We start from the raw sequence: 21,959 nt of genomic DNA, 5'->3' as shown, positions 1-21,959 counted from the left end.
AAATATTATAAAAAAGGATATTTCAAATGAACTTCTTTAAGCATTCTCCTATGTTCAGCATGAAAAATACAGTACAGTGGAACCTCTACATCCGAATTTTCCAACATCTGAAGTAAAATTCGAGCAAATTTTTGACTTTACACCCGAATTTTATTTCGACACACAAAGTAAGCAATTTTCGTCGTACCGGTTGTATCCGAATTTTTCGACACACGAAGTACAATTCGAACACGTTCCGACTCTACACCCGAATGTTTTTTTCGACACCCGAAGTAAACAATACTCGTACGCGTAGTCGGTGCTCATAGCGCCTGAAGTGTTTTTTATTTCTGCCGATAGAAGGCAGCACATCGACCTCGGAGGGACGCTCAATTAGCGGGGCTTGGGTCAGTCCTCTGTTCTCGTCGGCTTCTTGCGGTTGTGCTCTGTGCGTTCTGATATTAACTGTGTTTTAATCGTGATTTTTTACGTGCATCCATTAACGATAATTTACGTAAAGTATGGGTCCCAAGAGGCTTAGTTTTACCAGTGGTAGTGGTAGTGGTGAGAAAAGGAAGAAGGAAATGCTTTCTATAGAAATCAAGCAGGAAATTATTGAAAAACATGAGCGTGGCGTCCGCGTGAGTGAACTTGCTAAACAGTAAGGCCGTAATATGTCGACGATCTCGACAATCCTTAAACAGAAGGAAGCTATTAAAGCAGTGAAACCCTCTAAGGGGATCACTATAATTTCCAAACGCCGTACCCCTATCATAGAAGAGATGGAACGACTTCTACTAGTGTGGATTAAGGACAAGAGAGATTGTTGGCGACACCATCACCGAAACTATCATCTGCGAGAAGGCGCACGCCATCTTCACGGACTTGAAGGAGGCGAGCTCTGGGGGTGATGCTGGGGAGAGTTCAACCGAGCCTTTCTCAGATGATTTCAAGGCATCTCGTGGCTGGTTCGAGAAATTTAAGAAACGGTCCGGGATTCATTCAGTTGTTCTCCACGGAGAGGCTGCTAGTGCGGACACAAAGGCTGCAGCTGACTTTGTTAAGAACTTCGAAAAGATCGTGCAGGAAGAAGGCTACGTAGAGCAGCAGGTGTTCAATTGTGATGAAACCGGGCTGTTTTGGAAGAAGATGCAGAGTCGAACCTACATCACTGCCGAAGAGAAGAAATTGCCTGGGCATAAGCCAATGAAGGATCGGTTGACTCTAGCTCCATGTGCCAACGCTAGCGGGGACTTTAAAGTCAAGCCCTTGCTTGTTTACCATTCGGAGAACCCTAGGGCCTTTAAAGCACACAACGTCGATAAGGATCAGCTTCATGTTTTCTGGCGATCCAACTCGAAGGCCTGGGTCACTAGGCAATTCTTTGTGCAATGGGTAAACCAAGTTTTCGGTCATTCTGTGAAGAAGTATCTTCATGAGCAGAAATTGCCTTTAAAGTGCCTGCTATGCCTTGACAATGCACCCGCTCACCCCCCCGGACTTGAAGATGATATCTTCGATGAATTCAAGTTCATAAAGGTGCTGTATCTTCCACCAAATACCACCTTTATCCTCCAGCCCATGGACCAGCAAGTCATCTCTAATTTTAAGAAGCTGTATACCAAGCACTTATTCAAGCAGTGCTTTAATGTCACGCAAAGCACCAACTTAACTTTGCGTGAATTTTGGAGGGGCCACTTCAACATCGTGCACTGCTTGAAGATCATAGATCAGGCTTGGGTGGGATTAACTCGACGGACCCTCAATTCTGCATGGAAGAAGCTGTGGCCTGATGCAGTTTCTCCCCGAGATTTCGAGGGTTTTGACCCCGAACCTGATCCCGTGGTCGGTGCAGCGGAAGCCGTAGAGGAAATCATCTCCCTTGGCAAGTCCATGGGTCTGGAGGTAGACGCAGATGACTTTACGGAACTCGTCGCCGAACATCACGACGAACTGACGACGGATGAGCTCAAGGAACTCCATGCTATGTCGGAGCACATGAGTGATGACGAGGAAGAGAGCGAGGAGGTAGAACATGTGTTAGGTTCAGCGCAAATAAAAGAGGTGTTAGGAAAATATCAAGACGTGGTCGACTTCATCAACAAATACCATCCAAAGAAATTGCAGGTTTGTCGTGTAGTTTCTCAATTCGATGATGTTTGCCTAACTCACTTTCGAAACATTCTGAAAAGCCGTACCAAGCAATTATCTATCGATGCTTTCTTTAAAAAAACTGCGAAGCGAACTCGCGATGAAGAGGATGTAAGTGAACCGAAGAAAACGGCAAAGAGTGAGGCGGAAGAAAGTGAAACACAGAAAACGGAAAAGAGTGAAGCAAAAGAAATTCAGTCAATTTTAAATGTAAGTGATAGTGATTAAAATTACGTAATCATCAAAGAGAAAAAAAGAAAATGTAAAAAAAAATATAAAATATAAAAATAAAAAAAAATAAGCTAAGTTATGTTAAAGTTCACTTAGTGTAAGTTAGAATAAGTTACGGTAGTGTTACGTTTATCGTAGTTAACCTCTCTACCTCCTCGCCGTCCGTCCGTCTCCTCTCTCCTCTCTGCATAGCAAAGACGAACAACACCTGCGCTGGAGTTTCTAAGGTAAAGTGACGCTAAAAACCCGTTTCTTAATTATCATTTTTTTGCTAATTCTTCTTATTTACATGTCTATTCTTCTTATTTACATGTCTATTATCTAATTTAGTGTTCATTATTCTCATGGGAAAATTATGTGTAGTAGTTTATTAAGAAGTTATCATAGGTTTTTGGGCTCAACCACGGATTAATCCTATTTCAATGCATTCTTAAGGGAAAATTCGTTTCGACATCCGAACAATTTCTACATCCGAAGTTGGTTCTGGAACGGATTAAATTCGTATGTAGAGGTTCCACTGTACTGGTAAAAGTAAGCAAAAATTTTTAAATTAATAGGCAATACTATAATCGCTAATATCAAGTGATACTATAGTACAACAGTAAAAATATGACAAATTTGGAAATAATTTGTATTTTTCCTAACTTGAACTTCTTAATGGTAGATTCAGTGAGAGCTGGTGTTCTTAGCCAACCTCACGGTAAGTGGGAGGAGAGCGAGGAAAACTCCCAGTCTTGCCACACACTCACTAGCTCAACCAATGTTGATTACATGTAGGACTTACTGGGGGAAGGTAATGGTGGGATAAATGTGTAAAGAACTTCAGGTTTGTATAGTTAGGAAAAATCCAAAGTACTTACAAATTTGTAATTTGTTCTGACATGAATGCAAACCCTCATCCTTTACTAGGAGACTCAATGAAAGGTGGGTGGATGTCCATTCTACTGGCTGAACACATACCCAGGACTGTCACATCCAAGCAAAAGCGTGGTAGCGTCCTTGCCTGGTGATTGCCAGACGGGTTCAAGTCCCGCACAAACTCGTTAGTTTCTTTGGTTGCTGCAACCTCACATTCTTTGTGAACTAAGGATGTGGGGTTTGGGGGAGTCTATAGGTCTATCTGCTGAGTCATCAGCAGCCATTGCCTGGCCCTCCTTGGTCCTAGCTTAGGTGGAGAGGGGGCTTGGGCACTGATCATATGGAATATGGTCAGTCACTAGGGCATTGTCCTGCTTGATTGGGCAATGTAACTGTCCCTTGCCTCTGCCATTAATGAGTGGCCTTTAAACCTTTAAATCTTAAACCTTGTGAACCTGGTGGTTTAGTAATATCAGACAGGTCGACAGCCTGAGCAATAATGATCAGTAAGTGAGAAACTGCTCTGTGATTAAAAGGTTTGCGTATTACATAGTTAAACTTATACACACTGAAACCCATGTATCCAACTCCCGCCCCTTGCTTGGAGAATAGGGACGTGACGAAAAGTGTATACGTAAGATCATTAGATATAATTCAGGCAACTAACAAAACATTGAGCTTGTTCCGTCAATGGAAGCAAGCTTCCAGGGTTCTTGGATACTGAGCCCCTACGGAGGGGAAGATAAAGAAATGAAAAAGCCAGTCATTACATTCACCCAAGACTGAAACTAACCTCTGCCCATGACCAACTGCTAATTGTCTTGTAACGAGCTAAGGAAATTAGACCACTTGCTCAGTGGCCACCACAGGGCCGATGAAAAACGTGGTGAAGGTTGTCTGGCACTTTCACATGTCTGCTTGCAATACCTGCGACACAGAGAAGTTCCTTTTAAACATAAGGGACATGCTTATGCTCCTGACGTCATGAGATCTGGGTCTCCTTCCTTGGTGGTGAAAGAATAGATTTAGAGCAAGGTCGATGACCTGCCTGATTCAAAAGGAGATTGTGTTCTTCGCAATCCTCTTGACCCTGCCAATATTGACAAGAAGTTGCTTGACATATGAGTGAGATCTATGGTTGAGGTAGCGCTTTAGAACCCTCACAAGACACAGTAACAGCCGATTCATGTCAACGGTTACAGACCGTAGACTCGCTACCCAGAAGGGCCTGAACCTAGAGTTCACTACAGCTGGATTTTGAGTCTTAGCAATAAAATCAGGGACGAAACTGTGTAACTTTCCCCCAAACCCTTGAATGGGCGATGTTGTAGCAGAGACCATGAAGCTTGCTGGAGATACTGGGGCAGGTGAGTCAAAAATGATTGTAGGAGCTGGAGGATACCAAAAAGATAGAAGAATGGGAGAAACCTTTCAACCTTTGGACTAGAATTCTTTTTACTTGAAAAATGACTCTACAGCAGCCTACTCTACTGAACAGTGATGCAATAACACCTATTATAAAAATTTTACCAAGTGCTTCCTGTTCAGTGAACAGGGTTAGGTGAATTTTCAGCGCATATTTTGTTCTATAAAGGTATAAATAGTTCTACAAGGGTTGGGAATCAGCAGATATGGAGGTCTTACTATATGATAATCAGAAGTAGTCAAACAAATTAAACAAATTTCAATGAGACATTTAAAAATAAACAATAATTCACCTGAATGTATGACTCAGTCAATGTCAACATCTGAGGTTCAATTTCCTTCCAATGAAGATCCTGGAGTTCATACCAGTTTCCTGTTCCCTGTAATAGCAATGGGATTAACATGAAAATTAATACAAAAGAAAAAAAATGCTATTTGTATTAATTAAATAAATTTTTGAATATACTTACCCGGTGATCATATAGCTGCAACTCTGTTGCTCGACAGAAAAACCTACGGTCAAAATACGCCAGCGATCGCTATGCAGGTAGGGGTGTACATCAACAGCGCCATCTGTCGAGCAGGTACTTAGTACTCCAAGCAAACAAAGAACCAATTTTCTCCTCAGTCCACTGGGTCTCTATTGGGGAGGAAGGGAGGGTCCTTTAATATATGATCACCGGGTAAGTATATTCAAAAATTTATTTTATTAATAAAAATAACATTTTTCAATATTAAACTTAGCCGGTGATCATATAGCTGATTCACACCCAGGGGGGTGGGTAGAGACCAGCATTACATGTTTACATTATTATGAGCTAAGTATTTTGTATTTCATTTTAGCAGTTATTCAAAATAACAAACATAAAATAAATAAGTACCTGGTAAGGAAGTCGACTTGAACAATTACTCTGCCTTTTTAAGTACGTCTTCCTTACGGAGCCTCGCGATCCTCTTAGGATGCTGAGCGACCCCTAGGATCTGAAGTATCAAGGGTTGCAACCCATACAACAGGACCTCATCAAAACCTCTAATCTAGGCGCTTCTCAAGAAATGACTTTGACCACCCGCCAAATCAAGTAGGATGCGAAAGGCTTCTTAGCCTTCCGGACAACCCAAAAACAATAATAAAACATTTCAAGAGAAAGATTAAAAAGGTTATGGAATTAGGGAATTGTAGTGGTTGAGCCCTCACCCACTACTGCACTCGTTGCTACGAATGGTCCCAGAGTGTAGCAGTTCTCGTAAAGAGACTGGACATTCTTAAGATAAAAAGACGCGAACACTGATTTGCTTTTCCAATAGGTTGCGTCGATTATACTTTGCAGAGCTCTATTTTGTTTAAAGGCCACGGAAGTTGCGACAGCTCTAACTTCGTGTGTCCTTACCTTCAGCAAAGCTTGGTCTTCCTCATTCAGATGGGAATGAGCTTCTCGTATTAACAGTCTGATAAAATAGGATAAAGCATTCTTTGACATAGGCAAAGATGGATTCTTAACTGCACACCATAAAGCTTCAGACGGGCCTCGTAAAGGTTTTTAAATAGAACTTAAGAGCTCTTACAGGACATAAGACTCTTTCTAGTTCATTTCCAACCATACGATAAGTTTGGAATATCGAACGATATTGGTCAAGGCCGAGAAGGCAGCTCGTGTTTGGCTAGAAAACCAAGTTGTAGAACATGTAGCCTTTTCGGATGAGAATCCGATGTTCTTGCTGAAGGCATGAATCTCACTGACTCTTTTAGCTGTGGCTAAGCATATCAGGAAAAGAGTCTTAAAGGTGAGATCTTTCAGGGAGGCTGATTGTAGCGGTTCGAACCTGTCTGACATAAGGAATCTTAGTACCACGTCTAAATTCCAACCAGGTGTAACCAAACGACGCTCCTTCGTGGTCTCAAAAGACTTAAGGAGGTCCTGTAGATCTTTATTGTTGGAAAGATCTAAGCCTCTGTGACGGAAGACTGATGCCAACATGCTTCTGCAACCCTTGATAGTGGGAGCTGAAAGAGATCGTTCTTTCCTCAGATATAAGAGAAAGTCAGCTATTTGAGTTACAGAGGTACTGGTCGAGGAACGGATACTGACTTGCACCAGTTTCGGAAGATTTCCCACTTCGATTGGTAGACTCTAAGGGTGGATGTTCTCCTTGCTCTAGCAATCGCTCTGGTTGCCTCCTTCAAAAAGCCTCTAGCTCTCGAGAGTCTTTCGAAGTCTGAAGGCAGTCAGACGAAGAGCGTGGAGGCCTTGGTGTACCTTCTTTACGCGTGGCTGACGTAGAAGGTCCACCCTTAGGGGCAGTGTTCTGGGAACGTCTACTAGCCATCGAAGTACCTCGGTGAGCCATTCTCTCGCGGGCCAGAGGGAAGCAACTAGCGTCAACCTTGTCCCTTCGTGAGAGGCGAACTTCTGCAGTACCTTGTTGACAATCTTGAACGGAGGGAATGCATATAGATCTAGATGTGACCAATCTAGTAGAAAGGCATCTATATGAACTGCTGCTGGGTCCGGGATTGGTGAGCAAACTATTGGGAGCCTCTAGATCATCGAGGTTGCGATGAGATCTATGGTTGGCTGGCCCCAGGTGGCCCAAAGTCTCTTGCATACATCCTTGTGGAGGGTCCATTCTGTTGGAATTATTTGTCCCTTCCGACTGAGACAATCTGCCATGACATTCAAGTTGCCTTGGATGAACCTCGTTACTAGTGGTATGTCTAGACCTTTTGACCAGGTGAGGAGGTCCCTTGCGATCTCGTACAATGTCAGAGAGTAGGTCCCTCCTTGCTTGGAGATGTACGCCAAAGCCGTGGTGTTGTCCGAGTTCACCTCCACCACTTTGCCTTGAAGGAGAGACCTGAAGCTTTTCCAGGTCAGACGTACTGCCAGTAGCTCCTTGCAGTTGAAATGCATTGTCCTTTGACTCGAGTTCCATAATCCCGAGCATTCCCTACCGTCTAATGTCGCACACCAGCCTACGTCCGATGCGTCCGAGAAGAGAACGTGGTTGGGAGTCTGAACAGTCAGGGGAAGACCCTCTCTAAGGTTGATATAGTCCTTTCACCAAGTCAGACAAGACTTTATCTTTCCGGAAACCGGGATCGAGACCGCTTCTAGCGTCTTGTCCTTTTTCCAGTGAAAAGTTAGATGGTATAGAAGAGGACGGAGGTGTAGTCTTCCTAGTGACACAAAATGATCCACGGATGACAGTGTCCCTACCAGACTCATCCACAGCCTGACTGGGCACCGTTCCTTCTTCAGCATCTTCTGGATGGATAGCAGGGCTGGGGGTTGATCGTCTTGTTCAGCAACGTCCTCATCAGAGGGTTCCTCATCCGAAACTGATGAGGAAAAGGCAACGGAGTGGGCAACGTCTGACTCGCTGAATCCGGTCGCACTGGTGGATGCGTGACGGAGCCGGACGCAATATCATGGCACTGCTGCACAGTCTGTGAACTGTCAACAACCATGGGTGTGCGAGGAAGTACAGCGTCAACCCGAAACTGTCTAGACTGTCTGGGTGTGCAGTCAACACCCTACCGGGTTGCTGAGGATGACGCACTGCGTCACAACAAGTCACCTCTGCTGGTTGTTGAACGTCTTCCTAGTGACACACTGAACGTCAACAACCACCTCCGAGCGTCGCTTAACGTCAACGTGCGACTGGCAACCCACACTGGGTCGCATCAGTGGAGGAACCACCTCAACTGGCAGACGCGAGTAGGTTACCTCAGCGTCAACAGGGCGCACAACCGACCGGTTGGAAGGTTGTTGGCCAGAAGGAGGAACCACCTCAACTGGCAGACGCGAGTAGGTTACCTCAGCATCAACAGGGCGCACAACCAACCGGTTGGAAGGTTGTTGGCCAGAAGGTTCTTCTCCGCATTTAAGTCCTCTAACAAGGACACAAGCTTGGACTGCATGTCTTGCAGCAAAGCCCATTTAGGGTCTACGGGAGCAGGTGTGGCAACAGACGGGGTTAGCAACTGAGGCGGAACCATTTACCCTCCCTGGAAGCCTTGTTATGTGTGACATAATAGTACAGCAAAACTTCAAAGACTCGACAAAAGTTGAGAAGTTGACCTGTAAACAACTTGGAGCGTCTCCTGGCTAGGCGCCAGGGCGAGTCTACCAGAATTGAGAAGTCTATCTGGGCAGAGGCATGAACTCCCAAGCCGAGAACTTCTCTCGTGTCCTATCAGACTCTCGCTCTATAAGCCAGTTTAAAAGAAGGGAAATCAAAGGCTGAATCCCTAAAACTCCTCCTGGTGCAAAAACCAGTCGCCTAGCCAACGTAACGCTCTCTAGGAGAGCGAGAGAGCACTAGCTTAACAACAACGGCTTCGAAGTAGCTAGGCCTAGTGTAAGTTCTGACGTTTAGGCGAACGAGGAGCAGCAGTTACAAGATCCGGACGAAGATCTTTAAAAAATCATCATGATTTAATTAAAGTCCATAGGAGGCTAAGCAGCTTAAGGCTCCTCTCCAAATGACAGAGTCCTCAAAGGAATATCAGGGAGGGAGAACAGCACTTTCTCATCTACAGGAACCTTGTCCGATAAAAGCTAGGTTATCTCAGTGAGTCTCTCACTGGTGCATTAGTAGCAGACCAGAAGGCAACGTCATGTAACTGCTTGACAGTCTGTGAACTGTCAACAACTGAACTGTCAACCACAACCGGTGCGTGAGGACATACAGTGTTCACTCGAGACTGCTTTGACTGTCTATACTGAGCAGTCAAAACAACTCTAGGATGTGGAGGTTGACGCACCGCGTCAAAACAAAACAACTTAGACTGTTGTTGTACCTCGCGAACGTCAACGGAAGGTTCCGTGCGTTACTGAACGTCAACATGCGGCTGGCAGGGTACACTGGAACACATGGGTGGCGGGACTCTCTCAGCTGGAGTGCGGCAGAAGGTTGCCTCAGCGTCCACAGGACGCACAACCGTGTTGGTTGTAGGCTAGAGGTTGGTGCAGTGTCAACCTTCTCCGCACGAAAGTCCCGCATCAATGACGTTAACTGAGACTGCATGGTCTGCAGCACAGACCACTTAGGGTCTACAGGAGCAGGTGCGGCAACAGACGGTGTGACTGCCTGATGCGGTACCGCTTTGCCTCTCTTAGGAGGTGAGCAGTCGTCGGAAGACTGCAGCGAGTCCGAACTGACCCAGTGGCTACAACTGGGCCGTTGGACTTGCGCGGAAGGGACCGACTTGCGCTTAATAAGCTGCGAGACCTTGGTCCATGGTTTCTTACGAGAACCTCTTCCGCAGACGAGAAATAAATGGGCTCTCTCGTCTTTGTGTGGGTGGGGCGATCTTGGGTAGATACGCCCGAAACCACGGAGGGAAACGTCTGTTCGTTGATCAAGGCCTGACGAACCCATAAGTCGTTCGACATTACTTCTCCCCTGGGCTTGGGAGCTTGCAAGAGGTCCCGGACTAGGTGAACGACAGGCACGAACAGACGAACCCTCGGACGCAACACTGTAACACTTTGCGCATATCACTTTATCACTTCGATTTTCTGTTTTGCACTTATTACACTGAAATCGAAACTTTTACTGATTTCTACCTGAAACACGCAATTCTACCCTTCATTAAAAGGTAGTAATTGCGAAATCAGTCGTATAATGCAGCTATTAATACTAGCAAAAAACAGAAAACATATATAAAGATAAAAAATTCAGTGGCTGGGAAAGAGACTAAACACTCGTTCAAATAAACTACGTTTACAATCTCTCACCGCACATAGCCTGGGGACAAGAATAAAACCCTAGAAACGTTTTACATTCTTCCCCGTACAGCGACTAGGGAGGAGAGTAACACGAGAACAACGTTACCCGCTTGAACGGAACGTTTTCTCTCCTCTCTCTCCCTCCGTCTCTATCTCTCTCTCTCTTTCTCTCTCGATTTCGCACCTAAGAGAAGAGGCCAATTATATTTCGTCAAAAAAACATGTTATTTGACTAAAGGAAAAAACTGAAAGGTTTTTCAATTAAAAAGTTCCTTTAAAATAGAATTTAAAACATTTAAGCTAAGAAAGAATGAACAAAACGTCAGAATCGATTTACTCTTACTGCAAAGTGAAACCGTGATACATTCTCTCTCTATCGTAACGATAGAGCGCATGTTGAACGTCCTGAACGTCAACAACTGCGTAGTCTAAAAAACTAAACGTTAGTTCATCTTTGAAAACAGTACGAAGACTATCAAAGAAATTCTTTCATAAAACATTAAATTTAAAAAATTTTAAATTCTTTAAATACGATATAACGGGCTCAACGTTGATTAACTTCGGTTCCAAGTTAGGACCGCCTACTATCAGGAAAGGTCGCATATAAACAAAACATAAAAATTTATTTTTATATGTTTATAATAAATGGAAAGTTAATCGAAGAGGCCTAATAATGGCGGAGAGATATAAAATATATAGATCTATAACGTGTTAAGCAAAATTACTAAAAACCTAAACACACTTCCGTCTAAGGGAAGGGTCGGCCATTTAAAAGTGAAAGAGAGTCCATACTCTCTTTGTCACCATAATTAAATCTATCCAAAACGAGTTCAAGTTTTGAGATGAGATATAACACCTGCATAGCGAAAGCTCAAAACTAGAATAGTGTACTTCACCAAATAGTTGTGAAAACAAATCCAGTTAGTAACAGCGTATTAGTAGGTCTTGCCGGTAGCCCGACAGAGAGAAAATTGGTTCTTTGTTTGCTTGGAGTACTAAGTACCTGCTCAACAGATGGCGCTGTTGATGTACACCCCCACCTGCATAGCGATCGCTGGCGTATTTTGACCGTAGGTTTTTCTGTCGAGCAAGAGTTGCAGCTATATGATCACCGGCTAAGTTTAATATTGAAAAAACTATAGTATTGCATTAAATAATTTTTTATATAAAAGTGATTATTTTTCTCCATGCAATTCTTGATAAACTACCGTGCACAATTGAAAGCACTTACAATTTCTTGAAATATAGTTAAAATTGCTTGGAAAAAGTATAGTAATTAAGAATGAACATAAAAGTTCCATTGCAAATTATCTTAATATTTTTTATAATGAACTAATGTCGGATCACAATACTGTCATACTTCTAATCTAACTCCAAATATTTTATCTTTGAAACGAAGGCTGCTTGATACATACATACATACATACATATATATCACTTCTTATTAATAACCACTGAGAGCCATATATTTAAAAAATTTTACATACAACCATTGACTAAAAATCATAGAATTTATCTATGTATAAAACTTGAAATGGTGCAGAATTTATCTTTTTATTCAAATAACACAAATTCACAAACTGTATAATGAACATCAAAATAAAGCATATACTGTAGCATTAAATATCCTCACAACAAAAAGTCACAAATATAACCATCACTCTTTCATGCAAAGCAGCAGAGTACATAAAGTTACTGACCCTGTGTAGAATGTGACACCTGTATGTCCCAGTTTCAGGTTCTCCATCATGCACTATATTAGCTACAAGATCATAAATTGGCTCTGGATGTTTCTTCTTGACCTGACAATAAACAGAAGGAAGAAAATTAGTACAATGTGGAAAATAATGCAATACAATATATAGTAAGTATATTTAGTACACACTTTGTATATATGCTAGGCGGTATAACTTAGCACCCTGTGCTTGGAGGTACATTCAGCCTTCCTTCTTTGCAATAGCTATGTTACAGACACAGGCACAACAAGGAAGTTTTCATGAATAAACGCTGCACTAGGGCGGGCAAACTCCTAACCTAAAAAGTTATTGCCCCTAGCCATGAGCGGATGCCCGAGCTAATGATTAACACAGAAAATACTGCCTAATAGTTTTAATTTGGTTTCTACAACAGTTTATAATCATATGTACAGTGTACTGTACATTTGCACACATGTACACTATGTACTGGACACAGTAAGGTTACAGTAAAGTATTGTGCTAAGGTAAAGTTTTACAGCGTCGTCATCATCCCCTTACTGTTCTGTATAGCAAAGCTTGTTCCTATCGAGTAATAATGTACTGTTACCCAATACTTACTGATAATGTAGTGTATATTACTGTAATATATGTACAGTAATATAGCTAGAGTACAGCTTAACTGTACTTACTATAAGTGTTTAGTGTTTATGTTCAGATAACGCGTAGCCTACGCGTTTTTTTTTAAGAATGACGCAACTTCTTATGTGTTGTCTCTTGTGCAGTATGTTATATTTATACGTTTATAAACAGAAATACAGCTTATTTAATAAACTAAAACCTTAAATATCTTGATAATAATTGTTTCTTTTAAATTCACAAACAAAAACAATGCCTTCGATTACTTTTCAACATATGTGTGTGTGTGTTTGTGTAAAATAAATGAAATTTTATTTCTTTACAAAGTCACTATTGAGGCTTTATAATCAAGCACCACAGAGCTAAAAACTATAAAATATCCTGCATCAGCAACATGAATGAAACTCCGGTTAATGTTATGCGATTCAACTCAAAGTATAAGTAAATAAAATATGAGAAGCATTTCAGATAAAACTATTGAAATTAGTATGCTAATTGGAAAATGATAGATCAAGTAATAATGGTTTCTTTTAGTAAATATGAAATATCCTTCAGTAGTGTGAGTGAAGGTAAAAGTGGAAGAGAAAAAGAGGGCTTTTGAAGAATGGCTGCAGAGTAATAGTGTAGAGAAGTATGAAAGATATCGAGAGAAAAATGTGGAAGTAAAGCGCAAGGTAAGTGAGGCAAAGAGGGCAGCTGACCTGAGGTGGGGTCAGGGATTGGGTCATTTATATGAAGAGAATAAGAAGAAGTTTTGGAAAGAAGCAAAGAGAGTAAGGAAGGCTGGTTCAAGAATTGAAGAGACAGTGAAAGATGGAAATGGAAGGTTGTTAAAAAGAGAGGAGGTAAGGAAAAGGTGGGCGGAGTATTTTGAAAGTTTACTGAATGTTGAGGATAATAGGGAGGCAGATATAATTGCTGTTGCAGGTGTTGAGGTGCCGGTGATGGGAGATGAGAATGATAGAGAGATTACAAGAGAGGAAGTGAGGAGAGCACTAGATGGAACGAGAGTAGGAAAAGCATCTGGTATGGATGGTGTGAGAGCTGAGATGTTGAAGGAAGGGGATGTGACTGTACTTGAATGGTTGGTGAGATTGTTTAATGTGTGTTTTGTGTTGTCAATGGTACCAGTAGATTGGGTTTTGCGTGTATTGTACCACTATACAAGGGTAAGGGAGATGTGTAGTGTTGTAATTCAAGGGGTATTAGTTTGGTGAGTGTAGTTGGAAAAATGTATGGTAGAGTACTGATTAATAGGTTTAAGGATAAAACAGAGAATGCAATCTTAGAAGTACAGGGTGGTTTTAGAAGAGGTAGGGGTTGTATGAATCAGATTTTTTACAGTTAGGCAGATATGCATGAAATATTTAGCAAAATGTAAGGATGTGTATGTTGAATTTATGAATCTGGAGAAAGCATATGATAAGAGCTGATAGGGAAGCAATGTGGAATGTGATGAGGTTAAATGGAGTTGGTGGAAGGTTGTTGCAAGCAGTGAAAAGTTTCTACAAAGGTAGTAAAGCATGTGTTAGGATAGGAAATGAAGTGAGCGATTGGTTTCCGGTGAGAGTGGGACTGAGACAGGGATGTGTGATGTCGCCGTGTTGTTTAACTTGTATGTTGATGGAGTGGTGAGAGAGGTGAATGCTCGAGAGCTTGGACGAGGATTGAAACTGGTAGACGAGAATGACCATGAATGGGAGGTAAATCAGTTGCTGTTTGCGGATGATACTGTACTGGTTGCAGACGCGGAAGAGAAGCTTGGCCGATTAGTGACAGAATTTGGAAGGGTATGTGAGAGAAGGAAGTTGAGAGTTGATGTGCGTAAGAGTAAGGTTATGAGATGTACGAGAAGGGAAGGTGGTGCGAGGTTGAATGTCATGTTGAATGGAGAGTTACTTGAGGTGTATCAGTTTAAGTACTTGGGGTCTGTTGTTGCAGCAAATGGTGGAGTGGAAGCAGATGTACGTCAGAGAGTAAATGAAGGATGCAAGGTGTTGGGGGCAGTTGAGGGAGTAGTAAAAAAAATAGAGGGTTGGCCATGAATGTAAAGAGAGTTCTGAATGAGAAAGTGATTGTACCAACTGTGATGTATGGATCAGAGTTATGGGGAATGAAAGTGACGGAGAGACAAATTGAATGTGTTTGAGATGAAGTGTCTAAGGAGTATGGCTGGTGTATCTCGAGTACATAGGGTTAGGAACGAAGTAGTAAGGGTGAGAACGGGTGTAATAAATGAGTTAGCAGCTAGAGTGGATATAAATGTTGAGTTGGTTTGGCCATGTTGAGAGAATGGAAAATGGTAAAGAAGGTGATGAATGCAAGAGTTGATGGGAAAAGTACAAGAGGAAGGCCAAGGTTTGGGTGGATGGATGGAGTGAAGGAAGCTCTGGGTGATAGGAAGATAGATGTGAGAGAGGCAAGAGAGCGTGCTAAAAATAGGAATGAATGGCAAGCAATTGTGACGCAGTTCCGGTAGGCCCTGCTGCTTCTTCCAGTGCCTTGGATGACCGCGGAGGTAGCAGCAGTAGGGGATTCAGCATTATGAAGCTTCATCTGTGGTGGATAATGTGGGAGGGTGGGCTGTGCCACCCTAGCAGTACCAGCCGAACTCGGCCGAGTCCCTTGTCAGGCAGGGAGGAACATAGAGAGGAGACATCCCCATTTTTGTTTCATTTGTTTGATGTCGGCTACCCCCCAAAATTGGGGGAAATGCCTTGGTATATGTATTTATGTATGTAGCATGTCTTAATAATAAGGGAGTTACTTAATCCAAAAATTGAGGTTGACGACGGACTACACAGGGTTGATCAGCTGATTTGAATTTAAACAATGCATAAGATAATAATTCGCTAGGTTTTTAATTATAAATACGATACTAAAATGTGAATATTACATGCATTATTTTTTATACAGTTAATTGTAACACCAGTTCAATCAAAATATGGTTTATTTCAAATATAGCTGTAATTTTTTACCAAAGTAAATGGATATACACTGTACAGAGAGAGCTAGGATCTGCTGGGTGTAGAGATATGTAGTGGCGCGCACCGCTTCCAGTGTATCGGAGCTCGGGCTATTTGAAATAATCGCCCAGCTTCAATTTTATCACGATTTTTATGAGAATTTTTATTTAATAGTTATTGCATTGTTCTTGGCTGTGAAAAAGCGAAACCGCGAAGCAAGAACACGTGATTAACGAGGGGCAATTGTATATCTTGGCAATCCATGTCTGCCAATGGTTACATAAGCAGATACGCAACTTAGCATGGAGTAACGAGAGCTTTGGGTGTGGAGGAAATGCCCCCCTAGATCTCGATTGAGTCACTGGCAGCAGGGTGACGGATACGGTATAAGGCGAGACAAGTTGCCTTTTCGGCTTCTACTCCTGATGCCTGGCGGATGATCTTACTAGAATTAGTATGGTCAGGGAAGGGTCACTCTCCTTATTTAGATAGGCACTGCGCATCACAGGGAATTGGCTATCCTTTGATGAATCTAGCCACTGAATCCTCTGTGGATTTGATCAGTTTATGGAAAGGGAAAATCACAGAATGGACCTCATTCCCGGGCATAGCAGGGTGCTAAGAAACTAATGGTTGATTACTGAAATACTCCTGAAATTGAAAAATGAAATACACATACAATAAATCACAATCAACCACAATAATTTCTAAAAAAAATAGTATGCAGACTTAATAATGAACTAAAAATTAGATACTGTATGAAGCTTGAAAACTGAACTACCCATACAAACACACACACACATAGAAAGAGAGAACGTATAGGTATGATAACTAATAACAATAGCTATAAACGGAATGTATAAAAACTATATCCTATAACATATTGGTGCTGAATATAATATTTATCATGAAGATATTTCGAATAAGTTAAGAAATTATATAAACATTAAGCATTGTTATTCATATGTGCGCATTCCCTTGATACGGTAGCGGGATCTTGAGATTAGCTGATCACAACCATAGGTAAACAACAAATATTAGTAATTGTTGATAGTTAAAATGCTTCATAAACTGAAAAATAGGTTGTAAAAATTTTCTAATAAAATATGATCTCCTAAGGACCAACAAAATTATATAATGACCCTTAGTAAGAAAATATTGATGAAATATGACCATGACAATTACAGTATCATGACAGATCATAATAAATCTATGGAAACATCACTTTTTCTAAGTTCAACATACGCCCAGATCAAGTTATGTGACATCTCTCGGCCCCTTTCTTGGTCGTAAGTCGACGACTACTTGCATTACTAAAATCGACCAGTAATTACTATTTCAAAAGTATCTTAGTGACAAAACTAGCAAAAGAATGTTATTTGTGATGCAACTGCTTGTACACTTCAATGAACACACTATATATAATAGTAAACTGTAAGTGAAATTACTGTTGTAAATGAGATTTATAACGATAAGCTTACATAGTAAGTCTAACCAAAATTAATTGCCAACTTAAATTTAGAGAAATTGGTAAAAATAATATGTGGGTATGAAGAAATAAAGGTACTGTAGAACTTAGGATGAATAATTAATCCTTAGGTCAAATCACATCCAAAACAAGTATAAAACAATAAATATTTAGCTAATAGCCTGACTGGTTATCAGCAGCAGTCTGTAAAAATATGTCAGAGCATGCAGAAATAGTCATAAATTTAGAGGCGACTTGGAAACAATGTTACTTACATCTTCTGTCAAGTACTCTGAGAGGTCAATGTTTTTCACAGGAAAATTGACAATCGTAGGATTCTTTTCTATATAAAAGGTGTTCTTGGTGAAGCGCTAAAATAGAAAAAGGTCATATCAAAACTAATCTGAATAGAGGTGACATGTTACACTAGTTATCAAAGTATAGACAGACTTTAATTAATGCCAAAGGATGCTTCTTTAGGTCACTATAACATCCATAGACAAAGAAATTTAATCCCTATTTAAGATTCACAATCAATAAAAAAGCTTATTACACTAAAGAATAATCTTCCATTGTCCATTGTACAGTAATACTGTACAATATCGAATACAACAACTACAGTATACTGTAATCTTATGAAAAATAATGAAAATTCTAAAAATATCAATGTGAGATTCACTGCCAATAACAAAGTATATTACATTAAAGAATAAACCTTACTTATCTACAACAGTATAATATATAAGAGTGCAGCTATACAGTCCCCCTATGCAAAATAATGATGAAAGTTATAAAATTATTAAATACAATATAAATTACAATGATAATATTGCAATTTTTCTTAAATAATTTGCAATTTTCCTAATGTAACAAACCTGAGTCCTTTAATAGGAGTATAACTTCAGAGAAGCTGGAATGGCCATTAAAACTTGAATAAGTTACTATAACCATCAACACGTGGTGCAGGGGAAGCCCATCCTATCTGTCAGTCATTAAAGTTAGTACTTTTGACCTTTCGACCTAAGACTAGCAGGATAGTTGGGTGAAAAGTATAACTTAAAGGACAAATGTTATTCAGTTAGGAAAAACACAAATTACCTTCAAAATTTGTGATTTGTTCCTACTCGAACACAGACCATCATCCTTCAATAGGAGGCACATCCTTAGACGGAGAAAGTTCCTACGAAAAACATTTCTGGCTTGTTCAACTTTCAAAGGAATTGACTGAGAATCTGGTCCTATACAGGAGCAAAGATTCTGAGAATCTGGTCCTATACGGGAGCAAAGATTCTGAGAATCTGGTCCTATACGGGAGCAAAGATTCTGAGAATCTGGTCCTATACGGGAGCAAAGATTCTAAGAATCTGGTCCTATACGGGAGCAAAGATTCTGAGAATCTGGTCCTATACATGAGCAAAGATTCTGAGAATCTGGTCCTATACATGAGCAAAGATTCTGAGAATCTGGTCCTATACGGGAGCAAAGGTTCCGAAAATCTGGTCCTATACGAGAGCAAAGATAATGACTCTACCAACCTCTTAACAGTCACTGCACAGGCATGCTAAAAGTGTTAGGTTAAGCCTTTACTAAGAATAAATGGTAATCAGCAAAGGAGAACCCCTTGTCAGAATGTATTTGTAGCTATCATGAGAAGCAGGATCGAATACATTCTATTCATATTCCCTCATGTCAAGGAGGATGGGGAAAATATTCCATAAGAGATTCTGTCTGTAAAGAAAGGTTGCTCAGTTATGAAGCTCACCAGCCCAAGCGGCAATAATGGCTGCACCCACAAGAGAGGGTGAGAAAAGAAGTGAAGGCAGCCAATAAGTCACCTTTCATTCAAGGCTATGTCAAAACTGCTATCTTAGCTGAGATGCTTCTTGTGCCATGAGAGACAGCCACCACAGGACTAAAGGCAAAGGTACCCTAGCAATTGTGGTATACTCCTCCACATCATGGTATGTAAAGGTTGTCTGTTGTTACAAGGCCCTTACCATAATACTCAAGACAACGACAGGTTCTTCATGAGTGCTAAGGTACACCAAATACCCTGATTATAACTTCTTCCCCAAGCTGGACCTTTAATCCCCTCACTGGTCGTACAAAGCCAGAAGTAACATTGTTCCCAGATATCTTTCTTTTTATCCTGATGGTGCTAAATTGGATTTTGGCCTCAACCCTAATGCGAGGAGTCCTCTTAAGGGTTAAGGGTATCGGCAGGGTGGCGAGTAGATTTTGAGTGACCGTGTTGAAACTTGCACAGATATTACCTCTTGTTATAACTATGATTAACATAAAATATCAGGTTAATTGGACATCTTATTTTTCTTTAAAAAAAATAAAATTTTCGGTTGTTTTTCAAAATAATACACCTTCCTTATTTATCATTCAATTAAAACAAATTAAAAGCAGAAAGTTTAAACCCTATCACATAAAACATCTGTATCAAAATTCTATATATGTTGAATGCTATTTGAAAAAAAAATATTTTTAAGTCAATAAAAAAATGTCACAAAATCTATTATTATTTGTTCGTAAAAAATTTTGAGAAAAATGGAAATGGTATTAAGTTTTGCTTCCCTTTTTTGGAGGGGTGTCATAAAGCACCACTCTTCTCTTTGTTGCCAGGTTTTTTAGGGAGCTAAAGAGCCCCTCCATATCCACCTTTTGAAATTCTTTGCTTCTTTTGCCTTCTTGAATGCACCGCAGACATTCTGTTCCTAGTGTTATCCTTCATCGAAAGCCTTTCATGCTTCTCCTTTGGACACTGCCCATAACTTACCATTGAATGATTCCATTAGGTTCTGAGTATAACCTTTCGCACATCTTTTCAATAAATCATCAGAGGAAAGCTCTTCACATATTTGCCGACCAGGACCTTTTGTTCCTCTGTGAGTTGGACTTTCGCTTATATCTTCTTGTGACTCCTGGGAGATACATTCATTGCCAAATCCTGATTATAAAAATACCAACTACTGTATCTTAGCCAACAGGACCCAGAATGATCATGTTTTTTGTCATTGCTAGTTAATGAAAAAAGTTTTGCCATTGTATTCTTTTTCATGGCAGCAAAAGGGTCAGGGGAATCTTTAGCTCTGTTTCTTACTGCAATGTTAAAGAATTTTCCAACCTTTAGGACTGTACTATCACTCAATTTATTTAGTCCTTCAAATTCACTCCTAAATATAACTGTTGTTGTTACATATTTTGATAGATATTTCTTTCTCAAAGCCATGAGACTAAAGACAATTCTCTTCTGAACGTGGTTTAGGAACTCTTCCCTGAGCACTGGATAAGAAGTGGCATAAGGACCTTTACCATCATTCAAACTGTATAATCCTTTGAATGCTATTGAATCTTCATCACCAACAACTACTTTGTACATGAACTTCCAGTCAAGAGATCTTTTCTTTTGTTAGTTTATTTTTTTTTCAGATTATTCAAGATACTGCAGGCATTACGTATCTTACTGAAAACTTCCCCATTAACAACATACCCAGTATAAGCCTCAGTAACAACTCTTATGCCCCCTTTTCATCCAGGTTCCAACATAAATCATCTCGGTAGGTAAATTACCATCTTTATCAAGTTTGACACTAGTCAATTCATAATAATCAAATATTGCTTTATCCACTTCTTTCAGATCTCTTGAAGATCTGGTTTGTAGTCAGGAACTGCCGTAGGTGCAGGCAAAGAAGGTGGAAACTGGCAGGGTCATCCGACTTCGTACCCCGTACGTCGACTGCTAACACCGAGGAAAAACAAAAGCGAATAAAAAATAACCCTCATAAGACATCCTAATCTGCAGACGGGAAAGGTTTCGCCCTAGAGGCACAGGAGCAAGCTAAAGACTAAGCACCCCATTTGCCAGCTGTCATCGCCAAACGAAGGAGAGCAGTGTCAAATGTGTTGAAGAGAAGTTAGATTAACAATGTTAATTTAGATTTAATTAGCTGAAGAAGAACCGCTCTGAAGAACGGCCCAACTCGCAGGCGGGAAAGGTGTTCCTCAAGAGGTATAGGATCTACTGCTACCCACGTAACAAGGGAGAGCAGCATCATCAGCAAAGAGGAATAAGACAGAAGTCCAGCTATGGGTAAGCGGCAAACGTTCTTCCTTCTAATATACTCGCAGGGATCAAGCGACGTCAACATCCGAATGGAGGAGTATTTACACAAGACGACTTCCCTAAGGATGCGGCAGGGTCGCTGCACTCAGAAAAGTGGAGGAGGCCACCAGCCTAAAGGTTCTCTGGGGTTAAAGGGGAAGAAACCGTAATAGATTTCTCCGCCCTCGAGAACACCGCATGCTAACACGAAAAACAACAACATACATACTGTGATGATAAAATAATGTTTATATATATAAAAAAAATATTACAGGAATGTTCAAATATATATAAAAACACGAGAAGAAAAATAATATGAAAAGTTGAAAGCCAGTAAAACACTTCGGAGGAGAGACACACTAACGTCTACCCTCTCTGAGCCAAAAGAAAAAAAAGTGATAAAACAACACAGGTGTGCATGAGTGGGGTGGCTGGCTACCCTGCCTAGCCCCCTGCTAACTAGTGGTAGGGTAGTAACACCTTGCTTTAAAGTCTCTATGGCTAGTCTCCCAGCTTTGCCGAAAGATAATCCCGATAAATAGCGAGGGTTTGTACTTAGTGCCGGAATAATGACCTTTTCATAATATGAAATTTTTCAAAACTATATGCTTATGTCTCTTGATATATTAGCATGACACTGATGTAATAAATGCATCATATTAGATTTATGATCAATATATTCAGTACAGTATTTTCAAGTTTGAC

The 21,959-nt window shown here is 40.7% G+C and overlaps 1 protein-coding gene across 2 annotated transcripts in view; it reads right to left on the bottom strand.

Annotated features, from left to right (window-relative positions):
• Nucleotides 1-21,959, bottom strand: part of Usp39 (ubiquitin specific protease 39) — a 108,043-nt gene that overhangs the window by 428 nt on the left and 85,656 nt on the right. For both annotated transcript variants that reach the window (XM_068383496.1, XM_068383495.1), the window contains exons 9-11: nucleotides 17,419-17,514; nucleotides 12,077-12,178; nucleotides 4,938-5,024 (exon numbers count right to left, since the gene is read on the bottom strand). In XM_068383496.1, coding sequence (XP_068239597.1) covers nucleotides 4,938-5,024; nucleotides 12,077-12,178; nucleotides 17,419-17,514 — 285 coding nt within the window. The remainder of the gene's footprint in view (nucleotides 1-4,937; nucleotides 5,025-12,076; nucleotides 12,179-17,418; nucleotides 17,515-21,959) is intronic.

This window comes from Palaemon carinicauda, chromosome 11 (assembly GCF_036898095.1).
Source record: "Palaemon carinicauda isolate YSFRI2023 chromosome 11, ASM3689809v2, whole genome shotgun sequence".
Classification (NCBI taxonomy): domain Eukaryota; kingdom Metazoa; phylum Arthropoda; class Malacostraca; order Decapoda; family Palaemonidae; genus Palaemon; species Palaemon carinicauda.
Note: the sequence above shows the minus strand (reverse complement) of the source record. Positions and strands in the feature narration are given on the sequence as shown.